Source organism: Ixodes scapularis, unplaced genomic scaffold (genome assembly GCF_016920785.2).
Source record: "Ixodes scapularis isolate PalLabHiFi unplaced genomic scaffold, ASM1692078v2 PGA_scaffold3__209_contigs__length_174095766, whole genome shotgun sequence".
NCBI lineage: Eukaryota > Metazoa > Arthropoda > Arachnida > Ixodida > Ixodidae > Ixodes > Ixodes scapularis.
This window is the reverse complement of record NW_024609868.1, coordinates 34,584,311-34,602,370: the sequence shown is the minus strand read 5'-3', so window position 1 is coordinate 34,602,370 and position 18,060 is coordinate 34,584,311. Positions and strand designations below refer to the sequence as shown.

Below are 18,060 nucleotides of genomic sequence, written 5' to 3'. Positions count from 1 at the left end.
AGTATGTCGTACCAACTCGGCCCAGGCCTCAACGTTTGTAAATGAACGCCTTTTTCTTGCTGGCGCTCTTTTTAGACGATCTGGTTAATAAAACTGCATCCATCCCTCCATACTTCCTTTCTGCGTTGCGATGAAGGTTAACTGCCCGTAGTCACGCGAAGCCCTTGTCCTTTCGCAAGTGTCGGCACGCTCCACCAAACAAGATAAGAAACAGACACACACACACAAAAAGACAAAAAATGTACATGCCGAACGTATACGGGAATCCCCCTGGCTATCGGGCGGGACAGACCCGACAGTTAACGCGCTCCCGAGTTTGAAAACGCAAACGGGACGTCATGTCCATCAAGGAGGTGACCTGAAGGCGCCCTGACAAACGAAACAAAAGAAAACAAAACAAAACAAAACAAGAACACGAGAATAGAGGGGTTCTTGACCAGAAAATATAAGAAGAACGTCCGCAGTGAAAAACAGGCCGCAACTCCGAAGTCGTTCCAAGTGGCAGCTTCGCAATACGCGACTTCGTTTATTGTGGTTGGGGCTGGACAAGACTCTGGTGCTCTGTATTTCCCGGAGTGTGTTTTTTTCCCTGTCTTGCCGCGTCCCAATCTCACACAGCTATCGACGCCGTGTATTGTATAACGAGCGCGGACGAGAGCCGCCTTGCGGAAACACACACCGGCGACTGGTCGTCGCCGCGCGAGCGGAACTTTAAGTATCAAAATATCATAAGAGGAAGAAGAAAAAAAAAAAAATCTAAAAGTACAGCAAGAAGCAAACAGAAAGCGCCACAGTGTCGGCGCCAATCCCGCGGGTGCGGAAAGCCATTTATCTGTGCAGCGACTCGAACAACAACCTTAACGAGGAGAGTTGCTGTTGCACCTTTGGTATTTTTTTTGTCTTTCTATGCCAGTGTTGGATTTTTCTGGGTACGGGAAGCGACGGCCGCAGTTTCCTTTATTTCGGATGACCACTTAGGCGGGGGGTCGTCCCCACGCGCGCATGGGGTGGTGTTTGTTGTCGATGGACTGTCTCGCCTTGAGTGCGTTGCATGCTACGCCCATGGGTAGACCAACCAAGCGCCTTCACCATTCCCGCGGTTATTTCCATGGAACCGAATCTCGGAAGCTCGCGCGCAAGGCATTCGCGGAGAGGTGTCTACGCCGGCTCCTCTTTGTTCACCACCGGCGGCCGACAGTTTGGAGCCCCTAGGAAGATGCCGACGACGACGCTGTCGGAATAACCGCGTATACGCGTCGGCGAAGCTCCACCGACCTGCAGAAGCGCATCCGGCCCGGCTCGAAACGGGAGCAACTTCATGAACGCTGCGCCGGTTTTATTTTTTTGCGTGCCGGCGTGTCGTTCGCGCTTTTGAACGCGGTTGCGGCAATTAGGGGAAACACGGAGCGGTTTTGATTCGATCGTCCGCGAGCGTGGGCCGTTCTGGAGCTCGTGTTGCGCGTGCCAGGTCACCGGTGACAGGGACGGGGCAACGGCGGCGAAGACGGCGCCGGACAGAGCGACGCCCAGGCCAGGGAAGTAAGCAAGAAAGCTGTGCTGGAAGAAGGAGTGGGTGGGTGGGAGATAAGGAACCGTTTTAAGGAGGAAGTTGTGGCCGTAATGAGCGAAGATTCCTCCGCCTAATGTGGAACGAAGGTCGGACGGGGGTTCGCTGTTCCGCGCAACTCGAGACGGTGAAGGCGAGCTGACGGGGAAAGCCGCTTTGCTGGGGCCAAACGACGACCTGCGATGAAGGACCGGCGACAGGTAAGTCAACTCAACTGGTTCCTTTTCGACCGACGAATGCGAGTGAGATAGCATGTGGAGCGAATAGTAGCTGGACTAGACAGCCTGTGGGTCTTGCACTTTAATATTACCGCACACTACACTAGAAAAAAAAAAGTTGCGCTCGCTTTTCTGCAGAGCACACATACAACCAATCAAGCCAAACGGTGGGACCCTAGAAAGTAACAAAATTCAGAATACGATAAAACAAGCAATATGATGAGCACGAAGACAATGAGCATGACGTTTCATTAGCTTATTGTCCTCGACCACATCATATTTTTTAGATCTAGTCGTAGTGTCATCTTCGTCATTCGATGAGATCCGTCTGTGGTTCGCCGTGGTTGATTGTCTCTGTGTTCTGCAGAAAAACAAATACACAGAAGTTTTTTTCTTTTTTTTTCTTTTAGGGTGTACGATTGAGCGCGGGAACGTATTGTATACGAGTGCTGCGTTACTGGACTCGGGCCCAATCGCCTTGTCGATGCTGTCGTAGTGTGCTAACGTTTCGCGAGGAAAACATAGGAAATGTTTTGTTTACCCGGTGTTCGTGGAGTGCCGAGTAGTTCGCAACATTCGCTCCGTAAGCAAGACTGCTCTAAAATAAACTTCATCAGCGAGACAGACTTCTTGGAGCAAGGCCAGTGTCATGTGACCGGTAGAGCGGTACTTTATGCGTAGTCACGCCATCGCTTACATTTATTTTTCAAGGGCACGGAAGGCTATCTCAAGTAGGAAGGAAACTCTAATTGGATTCGGGTTTTCGGCGGAAAAAGCGGAAGGCAGCAGCTCCGGTCGACAACAACGTTTGCGTTAATTTTCTCAGAGTCGCTCAGACGTTCAAAAATAACATCAACAAAAAAAGACAGAAAAAAAAAAGAAAAAAAAAACACACCCAAAATCGGTGTTTTTTAAGTTGTGTTTTGTTACGTGAATCACCAGTCGCGTGCACAAGTCTCACAGAAGGCAGAAAAAAAATACCGAAACAAAAGTTTCTTTCTAATTTGATGCCGCGTTTTTGATTGTATGCCGGCCTAAGTCAGTTTGAACCGCTTGTTATGAGGGAAATATAGGGTCACTGAAAGCTCAATAAACACAGGGCGTGGTCCTGTCCCAAGCATCTCATTATAGCTTCGCATCCAATCACAGTGTGGCATTCGCCGGTAAGAATGCACAAGAACCAAGCACAAAACAATGAGTGTCAACATAATAAGCCACACCCTGCGTTTCTTACTAGTGACTATGGTGTTTAGCACTAAGAAGAACATCGTTTCGGTCAGTCGTATTTTATATCTTTATAATATATTTTGTAATACAAGTATGCTATCGCTCTAAGAAATGCCTGTGCGTCTACTTAACCGCCAAACATTAAAAGAGCCAAACTCTGCGATGTACGAAATCAGCTCAGCGAATGATGACGCGGAACATCCGTTTAGACCCAAAAATGAAGTCTGCGCCATGGCATTCCGCAATGCAATGCGAAGCGTCATGCTTGCATTGCGTAATGCCACAGCGAAGACTAAATTTTGAGGTCTAAACAGAAGTTCTGCCTCCTCATTCGCTGAGTTGGTTTCGTTGACCGCAGAGAATGGAACTTCAAGTGTTTTGCGAGTAAGTAGACGCGCAGGACATTTCTTAGAGAGTACCAGAAAAACGCAGGTCTGAGTTGTCACATTGAGCAATACAAGCGTGACGTTTTGCATTGATTAATATCACAACTAGGACTACGTTTTTTCGTTTAAACATATGTTTCGGCATCGTCATGCGCTGAGCTGCCTCTGTAAACTGCGTTGATTGGCTCTCCGAGCGTTGTGCGGGAAAGCAGACTCACGGGCTTTTTAAAATTTTTTTTTTTAGAGTGATTGCACTTCATCAGAGGCTGCGGCATAATTATTTTTTTTTCTAAACAATCAAACCTAATGCGGGAAGAGTTATTTTCAATCGTTTATCTCCTCTACGGATTGATTATGTACTTATACTATAGCTTCGAGGGTGAGAGTTATAAAGTTTACAGAGTTATTTCGCACAATCGTATTGATATTCATCCCTCTTCACAATAATTACGTATTAACGATGAGAAGATCCACATGTCTGAACTAATACTCGTGCACTGCATGTCATATCGTTGAAACAGTTTCAAGAAAATGGACTAGTCGTCTCTGTTTTGGGGAGTTTAGATTTCTGTTTATGTTCTATCCTTTAGCGAAAACTAAGACGTTTGAAATATACCACATTCTAATTTGAGTGTATTTGAAGTACAGTTCATAATTGTAAGTACACAATAAATAGACCGAAAATATACACTTTTTTTTTTTTACTCAGTACTAAAATATATTTCTGAAAATCTTTTAAAAATACCTTTATTTAAACTACATTTGAAGTTCCCTTCATGCGTTCTGAAATATGTAAATACTAAATTAGTAGGCCCAAAATACCTTTCACATAGATTTTGTAAAATATGTATTTATTTCATGCAAAATATACTCCAACCCTAATAAAAATGCAGCGATGAAAAATATGTGCAGAAGGCTCTTAAAATACCTGGAAATCGTAAATACTCTTATATTATGCTCTAAGTATCTTTTGAGTGCAATACTTTGCTAGTCTGACTTAAACAACCAAAGTATTGAAAAGCTCGCCTATCAGAAGTTCACTTCAAGCAGATTTGCAGTACACTGAAGCGCCTAAACACATTTGATTAGTTTGTCAATTGAGTTGTGCAGCATCGGACTGATAAATCAGCGCAGTTTATGTTATTGTTTCCTTTTTTCTATCAAGAACAGACCTGATGAGTTTCTTGCGCACCAATCACAAACGGGGTTCGGGAACTACAGCCACAACACTTGCTGATACTGGAAAGCTTCAGAAAGTGCTGTGAGCAGATATGTTTGGCGTGCAATTGTGTTAACACAATGTTAGTTCACTGAATGTGTATACTCACCATTGTACATGATGTGAGCAATGACTTTAATATGACGAAAATAATCCCTGGAGAGGGGAACATGAGGGACAAAGGACAAACACAAACTCCAAACACAGCTAAGTAACTGGTGAGCGACCGAAAAAATCCGCCTGGTCCGGGTATCTATCGAACCCGGGACCTCTCCATTACACATGGAGCGCTCTACCAACTGAGCTAACCAGGGGTTAGACGTCAGTAGAGCAAACGGGTTTTATTAGCAGCCACCAGTCTAACACCAACAAGGGTGAAGCTTGCAATTAATTATAATGCAATCAAATGCAAAGGTGCAAGCGAGCTGGACAAGAATAACGAAAATAATCCCTGGAGAAGGGGAACAAGAGGGACAAAGGACAAACACAATTTGTCCTTTGTCCCTCTTTGTATTTGCCCTTTGTCACTCTTGTTCCCCTTCCCCAGGAATTATTTTCGTCATTCTTGTCCAGCTCGCTTGCACCTTTGCATTTAATTGTATTATAATTACGACTTTAATATAGTGACGTTAAGTACCATATTAAATAGTCAACTAGTAAAGGAAAGCAAAATAACTATTTTAAAGTGAAGAAACTAGCTTCACTCGCTTCATCCTGGGTGGTGCTACGCAGAGAAGCAATAAAATCGTTTCTAGGAGCCGATTTTATGGATATTGTTTTAGCGACTGCGCCGAATTATTATTAGCTGTATTAATGCTTGTAGTAAGAGATATCGTCCACGAACTTCAAAAGACGGTTTCCCCTTCGACAGACTCCCGAGGAGAATATCGAATACTTGGAACCTTAATAAGTGCAGGGCTGGTCACCGGCCAAATGATTACCTCCAATATGTAGGCTATATAAGACTCTAGAGCAGTGAACGGGACTGTCATTCAGGTGTCCAGTGCGTCGTGGTGTTTGTGTTTGTGTTCGTTTCTAATGGTTATTTGTGGGATGTATTTAGTAGTGCCTTCAAATACCGCAAGGACACATTTACTAACAAAATCCCCCCAGAAATGTGTAGCTGGTGTAGCGGTGTAGCTATACGAATATTCATTTTGTATTATTTTGTCCCCATTTGAAATACGTGCGAAAGGTATTCAAAATATATCAATTTTAGATCATACCAAAAATATAATTCCTTGCCCCTCAAAATGCCATTTGTGCACTAAAAAGTGCACAAATGTCATTTTGAGGGGCAACGAATTATATATTTGGTATATCGAAAAGTTTTTCTAATTAATATTTATGATATATTTTGAATACCTTTCGCACGTACTTCGAATGGGGACAAAATAATACAGAATGAATACAAAATGAATATTCGTATTCAATATATTTCAAGTTCGTTTCAAGTACGGCCTCTTTTTGCAAAGGGATGGTAGTATCCTGTACTGCAATAATCATTCCCTGACATTGGGTTTAGCTTAATTTGGTATTTTTTTGTCTTGCCCTCAGGAATCATGCATCTTCTTGCTGACGCTTTGTCTTGCAACGAACGTCGTTAGCGCTATACGAAATGACCAACTCGAGAGGCTCGATGACTCTGCCGTCACAGACGACCAAGACTTGTCCGCTGGAGTCCTGGGAAGGATAGTGGGCGGTAAACTTCCGTCAGTGATCATCCGACAAGGAGAATCGGGCGCCTTGACCACGCCAACCTCGACAGCAGTCAAGAGGAGCACCATGCCACTGATGCCACCTCAGAACATGCGAGTCCAGGGTAACCTTCCTCTGGCGGGAGCTTCGAAAAAAAGGCCCATGACCTCCATGTCTCGACCTCCAACGCGACGCCCTCCCGGAACTGAGAAGCCAGACTCCAGCAACTGGCATCCAGTCGTGTCGTCTTCTGGGTCAGCTTCCCATGTTGGGAATGGAATGAACGGTAGACCCGGACAACCGAATCCGAGACCTGTGAACGTCATGGGAGGGTTATGGACGTCATCCGGGGGTGGGAGTGGAAGTGTCAAACCAACTCGTCATGGCTCGCCGGCCGTTGTTCCACAGAAGACACCGGCTTCATCGAGTGGTTCTCTGCCTGACCAAAAGAGGCCATCTGCAGGACGGCCGTCACTGAACGGTCAGTTGATTTTCTGCACTGGATAAAACTAGAATGCTTACACCGTCCCATTTAGGGCATTTTAGTTTTTAAAAATCTAGAAAAATCACCTTTATATTCATCACAACTTGCTCAGCCGCAATTTTCGGCTAGAATGATAGGGTACTAAAATTATTAAAGTTAGTATAAGTAATGTGGCTTTAAACTGACTAGGACAATAACTTACGTGGCTGAGAGCGGCATAGAGTCTGCCCATTTTGATTGTGTAACGACTACCTTAAGAAATGAGTACTCAACATCTATAGTGTATTGAAAGCCAAGGGACTGGAACGTAACATATGCAGAAAGAAATCGCAAGATAGAAAGCTCTTAGGCATGATGGCACATAACCTCAGTTTTTATACACGTAAACAAACAGGCTCAATATTTCTATGCCAGATTGACATAAACTGTTTTTAAGAAAAACAAATAAAAGGCATTATATATTGTGTTTATCTCGTAGGACCTCATCGTCCTACAGACATAGGAACATCGCAACAGAGCCCGGACTACCGCCCGAATTCACCAGATGTCCAGCCCAACTACAGACCCAGTGGCTTCGTTCCAGACAACTCAAGACCCCTTAACATACCCATATCAGAAGCAAATGGTCAAAGCCCGGGGCTTTCAGGAATTGACCAAGGTCGCAGAGGAATTGGAAGCGTCGGGCCCCATTACTCCGGTGCTGGTCCGCCCAGATCGGAACAAGAACCATCAGGGCAGGGGTTTCCGGCATCAGAGTTTTCCGGGGCCGGACATGCTCGTCCGGAATTTTCCGGTCACGGATTTACGGGACTCTCACGTCCGGAACTTTCAGGAGCCGGACAACCCGGTCCAGGGTTTTCAGGTCCAGAAATATCGGCACCAGGACATCCGGACAGGGGATTGTCAGGTTCAGAGTTCTCGGGTCAAGGAGGAGGGATTGACAGGCCTCAGACAGGATTTCCAGGAATTCTGCCCCAACCGATACAGAATCCTATTCTTGATCCCAACTTCCAGTTTGGAGGTGGTGCTGAACTACCTTTTGGAGCTGGGCTATTCAATCTGGGAGTGATGAATATCCAAAAACAGGTCGCGGCTGCCTCGGCTGGTTCGCTCGGCGGAAACTTTGGTCCCAATCTTGGTGGGTTTGGGCAGAGTTCAACCTTCGGACAGACCTCGAGTTTTAGTTACTCCGATGGTAAGGCGGCAGCTAAGAAACGTTAATCTTCGGGCCGGCTTAAAAGGCATGTACGCCCCCTAATCTTTAGATATGTGTTGTCAGTACGTATAAAATACAAACGTTGTTATGCTTTGTATTCTTGAAATTCTGAAGATACAGATGATCTGACGACAAAATATGCGTTTGCATTGCATTTTAAGACCGAGGAGCAAGATAAAATAAAAAACAGCGATTCGTTATAGAATTGTTGGGTTTGTAATATGCTTTTTATGGGCATTAGGTTTGTTCTTGATCGTATGTACTTAGGCGTTATACTTTCTAAAACAGAGGTATTAACTACCTGCAATAGTGAAATAAATATTAAAATATTAGAATTTGGTTTTGAAATTTACCTAATTATTATAAGGTTAGAATACAATTGAACTATTTAATTGTCAAATCCAAGTTTCTCGAAATACTGGCGCTGTACTGTTCTTATGTTAAACCGTTTTAGACAAAAAATAAAGCTTCTTTCTACTACGTATATATTATCCATTCTTTTGTTCTAATGAGTAGGCACTTGCGTATTATTGCAAAGCATTTAACTTTTTTTTTTCCCGGAATATTATACATCTTTGTGTAAAATGTTTCATGTGCTTCGCCTCAAAATGTCGTCCGCATATCTTCACGAAACAAAATCGTGACTTCGATGACGATACAAAAAGCTAAAGCACAAAAACAGACAAAAGCCGTGTTAATCAAATCAAATAACGCCGATACAGGGGACAGAAAGCAAGTACAGTAAGATCGTGAACGCTTTCATTACATGCCGCCTCGTCGTGCCGTGGACGTATATTGAACTTATTCCGCTGACCGGACGAAAGAATTCAGACGCGAAATAGCCGCTACGCTGGAGGCGGCGACCGTCTCTTCTTCATTTGTTGAAATGGTGCACACCGAAGTCAAGGGGGGTGCAAGTCACACTTCGTGGCATCGACACACTTCGTGTCAGTGAGAACTCAAGGAAAGCAGGGCGTGACTTGGTAGCTTCACGATTCTCGCTTTGGGTATCGCTCTTTGGCATCCTTATCGGTCAATGCCACGATCTCATTGGCTGAGGAGTGATGATAGGACATTCGTAACGTATCATGGCCTGCAATTCCTAAGCTGTCAGGGACCATAACGTGAGGGTGCTTGGTTTCAGGAGAGAAATCACGGTGTGCGCACCTTTCCATCACTCACCATGCAGTTGGGCGTAAAGTGCCCAATCATTGAGCTTTAAACGCACGCGCTGCGTCTGATATATCCCGTGGAAGAGAGCCGCTGCGCGTGCTCAGAATGCATTTCAGGGTCAAGTGGACAAAGATGTTAGGGCGCAGAAGGCGATTGGCGGAATAGCGTATATATGGCCAGTTCCAGCATAGCTTATTGGAATAGGACACCGCACTCTAAAAAAGTCTGTGCGTCTACTTTCACGCACAGCACTCGGATAGCCCATCAGCGCCACTTACAAGGGGAGCTCAGCAAATGACGATGCCGAAACATGTTTAGATTACAAAACGCAGTCTGAGTTATGACATTAAGCAATGCGAGCGTGACGTTTTGCATTGCTTAGACAACTTAGACTGCGTTTTTTGGTATAAATGTATGTTTCGGCATCGTCATTCGCTGAGCTCCCCTTGTAAGTTGCGCTGATGGGCTCTCCGAGTGTTGTGCATGAAAGTAGACGCACAGACTTTTTTAGAGTGCGTGGCGTAGAGACAGAGGTCGGCGACAAGAGTGGGTCAACAAGAGCGTCAAAGCGAGGCAGGCAACAACGCACCGTCGGAGGGCACTCCCGTGTCGCCTCTAAGGCTTTCATATTCGCAACTTTTACAGCGTGCATTTTGTTCCCGATCCTCTGTTTCACATTTCGCCCGCCTGGCCGAGCCAGGTTTTGCTGCACATTCGGATAGACGCTAGCTTTCCTCTTCTCTGCTTTAGGACGTGTACGCTGGGTGGCGTCGCCTCCTCGAGTTGCACATAGGGAAAGTGTTGCTTTAGAAATCTACCTGAAACAACTTCAATCGACCCCGAAATGGGAGTGTAGTCGACAAAAAATAAATAAAAAAATAAAGATAACATTTTTTCGGAACGAATGGGGCACCAGGGATGAGCACTAGAAATTCGGGAAGGTCACTCCAAGCTCCAATTCGACGTGGAACAGATGAGTTGACTGACGAGGTATGCGTTTGTTGAACCAGCTAGACGTAGAAAAGTTTTTCTGTTTGTGGTGCGCTGGAATAATCTGTTAGGTGGTTAAAAGAAGAAAACACTCGAGAAACAGCCAATCTATTATACTTATGAATTAACACAAAAGAAAAATAGTTCGACGCACTCTAAGCAAAGGTAGAGAAAACTAAAATGACGCACTTAAGTTGGTTAAATGGGAAGATTCTATGAAGCCTGCTACTCGATTCTGGACTGCCTAAATGCGAGATATTAAGTGTTTCTGATGAGGAGTTCAAATTGTGATGCATATTTCAGTTTAGAATCGATATGTTTCGTTAGTTAGTATGCGGAGGTACGTAGAAGCTGTTTGAGATTGCGTTTTATATTGCCAAGAGTTCTAGACCCGTCGGCAGTCATGGTGTAAATATGAACGGCCCATGAAACGCCAGATCTAAAGAGGACACCCAGATGTTTGTAAGATGAAGATACAGTGACAGGGTGTATTGCCGAAGGTGTATGAGAATTGTGAGAGATGCTTTTCAAGTAAAATTAATCCCGTCATTTACTTTTGTTTGGCAGCATTAGCCACTTTTCGCACCCCTTATGTAAAATAGATGGTCATCCGGTGTGTTAATTTTTACATACGAGACACTGTCGTCAACATACGAGATTATATTAGATGTCAATAAAATTTTACAATCAATTATATATATAGGAAATGGTAGCGAACCAGGGCGCTGCTCTGAGAGACTCCCGAAGTTACATTAGTACTACCATACTGAAACAGCATACTGCAACCGAAATGATAAACACTACGAATACGTGAGATGGTTAACGAATCAAAATTAATTGAAGAAATCTTGGATATAAGACGAGAATAAGATACACAACCTAATGCCTTAAAAATTATGGCGCCAGTTTGAGAGTTATAGGTAATATTAAGGAGGCGATTATAAGTAAATTCAAGCAATTGTGTCTCACAGGAAGACCTTTTACTAAAACAGTATTGATATTTATGAAAAATAAACATTTTTGACTCAAACTTTGCGGTTACGTGGGAAAAAATGATGTACTGAAAAAGCTTACTCAAAACACTGGTTATGGAGATGGAAACTTAATTCCCTACAACATAACAATCTCCACTTTCAAAAATGGGAACGACCTTTCTTATCTTCCAGTCGTCCGCAATGTTACAAAGTGACAAAAATTGTTGAAAATGTATGCTACATATTTCACTAGTTGTGCTTAGAGAGCCTCAAGTAAGAGTGTGTTGAACTGCTCGACCGGGGTTGCGTGTTTATGGGCGCCATTAATTCGCAAAAGTTTGCTGTGGGTCTATGGGGCTACGTGTGGTGTTTCAACGTAACTACGGTGATAAAGAGCCATGGAGATGTATGAATATTTTACGCGAAGAAACAAATAACACTTTTCTTTCGACACCATTTTTTCCAATAGGATAAGTATTTTTTAAATGCAAAACAAGAGTATAATCAGCCATTTCCAATGCCACCATTAAATTGCAAACACTCTCCCTAATGTGTGTGTTGAACACACTCTTACTTGAGGCTCTCTAGTTTTGCGTTTTCTATTTTGGAGAACATTAATATAATTGTATATATTCAAGCAGTTTTATAAACAATCAAGTTATTTAGAGTGTTCTCAATTCCTTGTGACAATAAACAAAAAGTACTCATGAATTAGTAGTATACATCACTTACAATAAGAGCAGTTGAAAAGGCCTCCTCTATGAACAGGTGGCGTCTAACCGATATTGTGGCTGCACGTCAAAGGATCCCCAAAGGGTGGAAATTAATCCTCGGTAATCCGCTAAAGCGTGCCAGATTCCCTTCGTTGGCTTGGCACGCAAAGCCCCTTAAATTCGACTTGGTCTCTTCCGTGAACACACAATGTCTGCGTATTACCGATAAGTACAGCTCACCATGCTCCAAACGAATGTAGATTCACTGTGCGTTACGCACATAAAAATCATCCAGAAGAACATTAGCATTTCTCCGCTGTGTGACTCGCTCAAACCGGTTCACGTCGCACGACAGTGCAACATGAACCCCGCCACAAGAAATATAACAATGCAATGATTTGCGATTAATTTTATATTTTACCGTTTCGCCAAGCAAAACAATCCTTCAGTGTGTTCTTGGGAAAGACGTTAATGTTTACGCGACCATTGACTGCAGCAGCGCTGTTAGTGATCAACCATTCATTCCATGAATGAACGGGTGATTGGGGTGATTAGATGCGGCGCCCATTTCAACGACCGAGATTATTTCTCTACTCAATGACAAGCTCGGGAGGCTTATTGACCTCGTAGTCGGATTCAACTGCTATTGGTCTCAAGGAGTCATAGACGGAATTGCAGGATCATCTGACAAAGAGGCCAGCGCACAGGCAGCACGAGAGGTGGAGGACATGCTAGAAACACAAATTTGAAACCACTTTCGTCGCGGCTAGTTGATTGAACCGCTTGCTTCAACTTAATATTATATTAGATATTTATGTGGTCTTTACACTTCGAGCCTATTAGGGATTACCCGCCAAAGAGTTAGGCGCCTTAACCGCGCCATCCTTTACGGTCGTCAAGAGGAATATAATGCAACTGATGCCGCCACAAAACAGAACACGGACGTGCCTTGTGTTATACACGGATGGTGTATTAACAACGGGGGAACTATGTACAACGGCCAAATATTAGGGAAAAAAAAAACGAAACAAAAAAAGTTTAACTTTCATTTTTATTAATGCCAAATTTTTTTGACCACGAGAACTGCAAAATTGATCATTTATCTAGATCCTTTCTACCTCACAATGAGGACGTTGTCGGTTGTGAGGATAAAATTGACCTAGAATAACAGGATTAAATCTGACAAGTTCATTCTCTGACGAAAACTGGAAACAGAACAGCATTGCTGCAGAACTGACACAATAGAGCCTATCAAGTCGATGGGATGGCAACGAAAACTGAACTGTCTATATATCTGGCAGTGAAAGTTCGCCTTTTACATGGATTTATAAAAGGAAGCGGCAGTTCGACGATTCCGCGTCTATCACAAATGTCCATGGCAGCTGAAGATCTGGCCTCGAGGTGTGAATTGGTTATTCATGACGATTGTGCCGAACCGACTAAATATATCGGTAACCGGGTTAATTTCTAGGAGTTCCGCTTCCAATTAAGCGCCGTTCACACTCTTGCGACCGGGTAAGACAGAGAGAGACCAGACCGGTTCTTAAGCCTCTTGCGACTTCTTAGGACCGGATGCGCTACAGCGGAGCTGGTCCTAAGAGATCGCAAGAGGCTTAGAAACCGGTCTGTTCTCTTTCGGTCGTACTCGGTCGCAAGAGTGTGAACGGGCCTTTACTGTTCGTGCCAAAAAAAAACAACATCAACAACAACACTAAATATATATATATATATATATATATATATATATATATATATATATATATATATATAGGTGAGGCAGAGTAGCTTAAGAACAATGGACCGGGAAAATGTAATAAGTCAGAGATCCGTATTGCGGAGTTGTTATGCTAGGAGTTTATTGTATGTACTACGACAGTTTATATATATATATATATATATATATATATATATATATATATATATATATATATATATATTGATTCGTTTTAATTGCGGTTTACTGGAAAAAATGTTGCTCTTGAACGGTTTGTAGTTTGGGTAATGGTTAGGGGTTGGGTCCGTGCATGATGCGCTCACAGCGCAGAGCTTGCACCGATGGTTTGTCGCATCTGCTGCGGCCCATCTTACGGTAGAAGGAAACACAGTCTTTTGATTAAAGGGAAACTGAAGCGGTTCTGTTTTTGGGTAAATACACTTAAATCATCTTCATTTTGGCCTCCAAAATCACGAATATCGAGATTATCTTTCGATTTGCTGGGCGGAGGCTGCAGAAAATCATTTACAAAGTACTGTCCAAGCCCCCCCTCCCTTTTTCGGAGTGTTATGCCACAAAAGGAGTTTTTGGACTCTCTACTCTCGCGCATCTTCAGCGCCTATCAAAGCTATGAGCGCGCACTACTGCTATTTTCAGAAAGGCCAGAAAAAGACGTCACGACTGGTGCCAGGGCGGGAAAATATACCTGGCAAGCTTGCAATTGCACGCGCTGCCCACACGAGTGTCACGCGCTTGGCGGCCGAAAGATCCTTTCATGACGTATCGACTGATTGATTTATTTATTCAAGTTTCTTTAAAGGCCCTCGTTGAGGGCATTACATAAGGGGGGGGGGTGCATAACACGAGAGCATAAAACAGTAACACGGACACTCAATTAGGACTCATCGAGTGGCCGTGACAGTAACAACGACATATGCGAATACATGGGGTGCTGCAAGAACAAAGTGGCATTGCCACGAGCAACGGCATTACACAAATTAGAATGGGTACATGGGGAGCATAAGTGTATGAAAGCATTGATACAGTGCAACCAGTAAAGCACAAGACTAACAAATAGAACGGCACAGTGGGGATTAACAGAAATCAGAACAAAAAACGTTGCGAAATGCGGTGGGATCCGTCTGGGCTACAATAAGTGAGGGGAGGTTGTTCCAGTCTAGAAGAGTACGAGGGATGAAGGATGAGTTAAAATAGGTTGCGCTGCCTGGAGATGCGGGAAACGTGACACGGGTAATTTAGCTGCGATGAAGATCGCCTGGGAGGTTGGAGGAGATGGTCTCGGAGCGCAGGGAGGTAGTAATAAATTTTGTGAAAGAGACAGAGTCGCGCTATCTTATGACGGACGTTTAGTAAAGGAAGGTTCAGTTCGCTCTTTAAGGAGGATACACTAACTGATCAATCATATTTCTTCAAGATAAACCTGGCAGCGTGGTTCTGGACTGCCTCGATATGATTTAATAAGTATATTTGGTGAGGACTCCAAATGGCCGCAGCATATTCCAATTTGGGTCGAATGTATGTCTCATAAGCCAATTTTCGCACGAATGGGAGAGCCACTTTCAAGTTCCGTCTTATGTAACCGAGGCAGCGAGACGCCTCAGCGCATATAAGCTTGATGTGAGCGTTCCAGGTGAGATCGTTAGTTAGAGTCACACCGAGGTATTCATAGCACGGGACGTCTTCAACTAAGTTATTTTCTAATTTTTACGAGAATTGAGATCCTTGTCGTTTTCGTGAAAACTGGACTAACTTGCATTTCGATTTGTTTAGTGTCATTAACCACCTGGTGCACCATGCCTGGATTTCGTCCAGGTCTCTTTGAAGTCGAAGATGGTCTTCAAAAGAAACTATCCTTCGATATAGGACGCAGTCATCAGCGAAAAGGCGGATGTTAGAGGAAGTCTTGCCTGAAATGTCATTAATAAAGATCAGAAAAGTAGGGGCCAAGAACCGAGCCTTGGAGAACTCCCGAGATAAACTCAGCGCGGGTGGATGAAGAACTATCCATTGGGGTGAATTGAGTGCGAGAGGAGAGGAAATCCCGGATCCAGGAGAGAATGAGAAGGTCATTTCTGAGGCATGAAAGTTTGACAAGCAGGCGACAGTGGGCAACGCGGTCAAAAGCCTTCGAAAAGTAAAAAAAAATAGGGCAGTCTGGTGGTCGGATTCAAAATTAGTGTATAACTCGTGGGTCCATTCTACGAGCTGCGTCTCACAAGACAGTCCCTTACGAAAACAGTGTTGCTTGTTGTAAAATAATTTATTACTTTCAAGATGAGATACAACGTTTGAGTAGATAATATGCTCTAGAAATTTTGAGGCTACGCGGGTTAGAGATATAGGGCGGTAATTCGAAGCCGAAGAACGATCCCCATTTTTAAAAACCGGAACGACCTTACCAAGATTCCTGTCGGATGGTAGCCATCCCTGCAATAAGGACTGTGAGAATATAAAGCAGAGAAATTCTCTGGACATTGCTTTGGTGTAGTGAAGAATTTTGGGGGTGATGTCGTCAGGTCCTCCAGAGAATGTTAATTTCAAGTTGTCAAGGAGTTTCGCTATTCCAGCACATGAGATGTCAATAGGTTCCATAGGCTAGTGCTAATAGTGCTAATAATATAGGGACGTCGGCGTCTTCTAATGTAAACACAAACGAAAAATTGTCGTTTGGTACTGTGGCGCAGTCCGTTTCAGATATTGGGGACCCGTCCTCATCGGTTAGCTGGATAGAGGAGGAGCGATAGTTAGGGGATATTATCTTCCAGAATGTTTCGGGTTGTTACGCAGGATAAAAAAAGATTCTAAAAAAAAAAGAAAAAACTTATGTTTAGCCAGACGAAGGTTCCGAGTGTGGGTCTTAAGGCACAAAAAGTATGCATCCCAGGCAGCGTCGCAGTCTGGACGCCTTGCTCTTCTAAACAATCGTTGTTTTTTATTGTTGAGGGACCTTAATGCTTTGTTGTACCATGGGTCGCAATCATCGCTCCGTACATGGACGGAAGGTACAAACAGGTCAACGAGATAATTTAACTTGTTTTTAAAGAGTAACCAGTTCTTTTCTACCGGCCTAGAGTAAAAACTGGCGGTATACAACGATATAGATATGCAGAAAGATTGCTGTTCATTGCGTCGAAATGGGCTTTGGAGTGGTCCTTGATAATGTTTGAGGATGGGTTTCTGTAATGAATGGGTAAGGATAACTCCACAGTCAGCAAATTGTGGTCGCTAAAATCTTTCGTTTGGCTAATGGATGTCACCAGGTCTGGAGACGTCGTTAGAATAAGATCAAGGATGTTGCCTTCACGTGTAGGTTTGTTGACGACTTGTGTGAGATTATGGTTTAAGCATAGATCGAGCGAATCCCTGGCTTCACTGGATCCACTAGTTGTGAGACTAAGCCAGAAGTGGCCAGGCTGACCCGGCCTAAGAGCCGCAAACAAAACCACGAAACTTCCAAGGGCTGCAGGGGGGGAAGGGGGAGGGGGGCAAACTTTAGTCCAGAGCAATACACGAAACTCGATCTACTTTCAATCTGTCTGAGTCGAAAGCAGTCCAACTGTGCGCAAGGTAGTAGCACAAGAATACCAAACTGCAACCTGTCTGTCTATTTAAAACGCGTTCCATTTCTCTTTTTGGGGAAGTGCTCGTCTGACCGGGAGGGAGGCGGGGGAGTGTGTGTGTGGGACTGTGTTTGTGTGTGTGGGAGGTAGGGGAGGGGAGGGAACAAGAGCAGCCCTTTAACACGCGAAGAGCCGCATGCGGCTCGCGAGCCGCAGCTTGGCCACCCCTGGACTAAGCCAATCTATGTTAGGGAAGTTAAAGTCGCCAAAGACTAAGACATGTGATTTTGGATACCGCTCATTGATTTCAAGCAGCAGAGAATGAAGCTCGTGGCAATACGTGCCGTTATAATTCGGAGGTCGGAAGCAGACACCGATAATAGTTTTTGTGCAGGACGATGTAACACAAACATAGGTAGCCTCGATATTGGAGCTGGCAGTAATTTGAAAGGGAGCAATGCATTTTTTTTTACCGCTATTAGCACATCACCTCCTCTCTGTGCGGGCCGATCACATCGGTAAATATTAAACATTAAGTTAGGGGGGAAATTGCACAGCCACTCATCTCAGGCTTTAGCCACGTTTCTGTAACAATGAAGATGTCAGAATTGTTATCTTGAATAAAGTCACTGAACTCCCCACGTTTGATAAGGAGGCTACAGATATTAGTGAACGTGACTGTATGGTTCGAAGTCTTTATACGTCGCGTAGTGACGTATAAAGACTTCGATCGGCGGCGACCGATCAGAGAGAGGTCATCGCTGCTATCTAGGAATCTCTGTGACGGAGTCGGCCGCTGAGTCATACTGGAAACAACTGCCGTTGACGTACAGTTTGTCAAAGCGAATTTTGAAAATGAAGTTCAGTGATTCGCCATAATGAAAGAGTTTAATGCAAGCC

General features: G+C 44.0%; 1 protein-coding gene across 1 annotated transcript; it reads left to right on the top strand.

Annotated features, from left to right (window-relative positions):
- Window positions 1-1,018: 1,018 nt before the first annotated feature.
- Window positions 1,019-8,499, top strand: LOC8030738 (collagen alpha-1(IV) chain). Its single transcript, XM_002402665.5, has 3 exons — window positions 1,019-1,767; window positions 6,175-6,796; window positions 7,278-8,499. Exons 1-3 carry the CDS (start codon window positions 1,750-1,752, stop codon window positions 8,018-8,020), a joined length of 1,383 nt encoding a protein of 460 aa, XP_002402709.3. The 5' UTR covers window positions 1,019-1,749; the 3' UTR covers window positions 8,021-8,499.
- The last annotated feature ends 9,561 nt before the right edge of the window (window positions 8,500-18,060 follow it).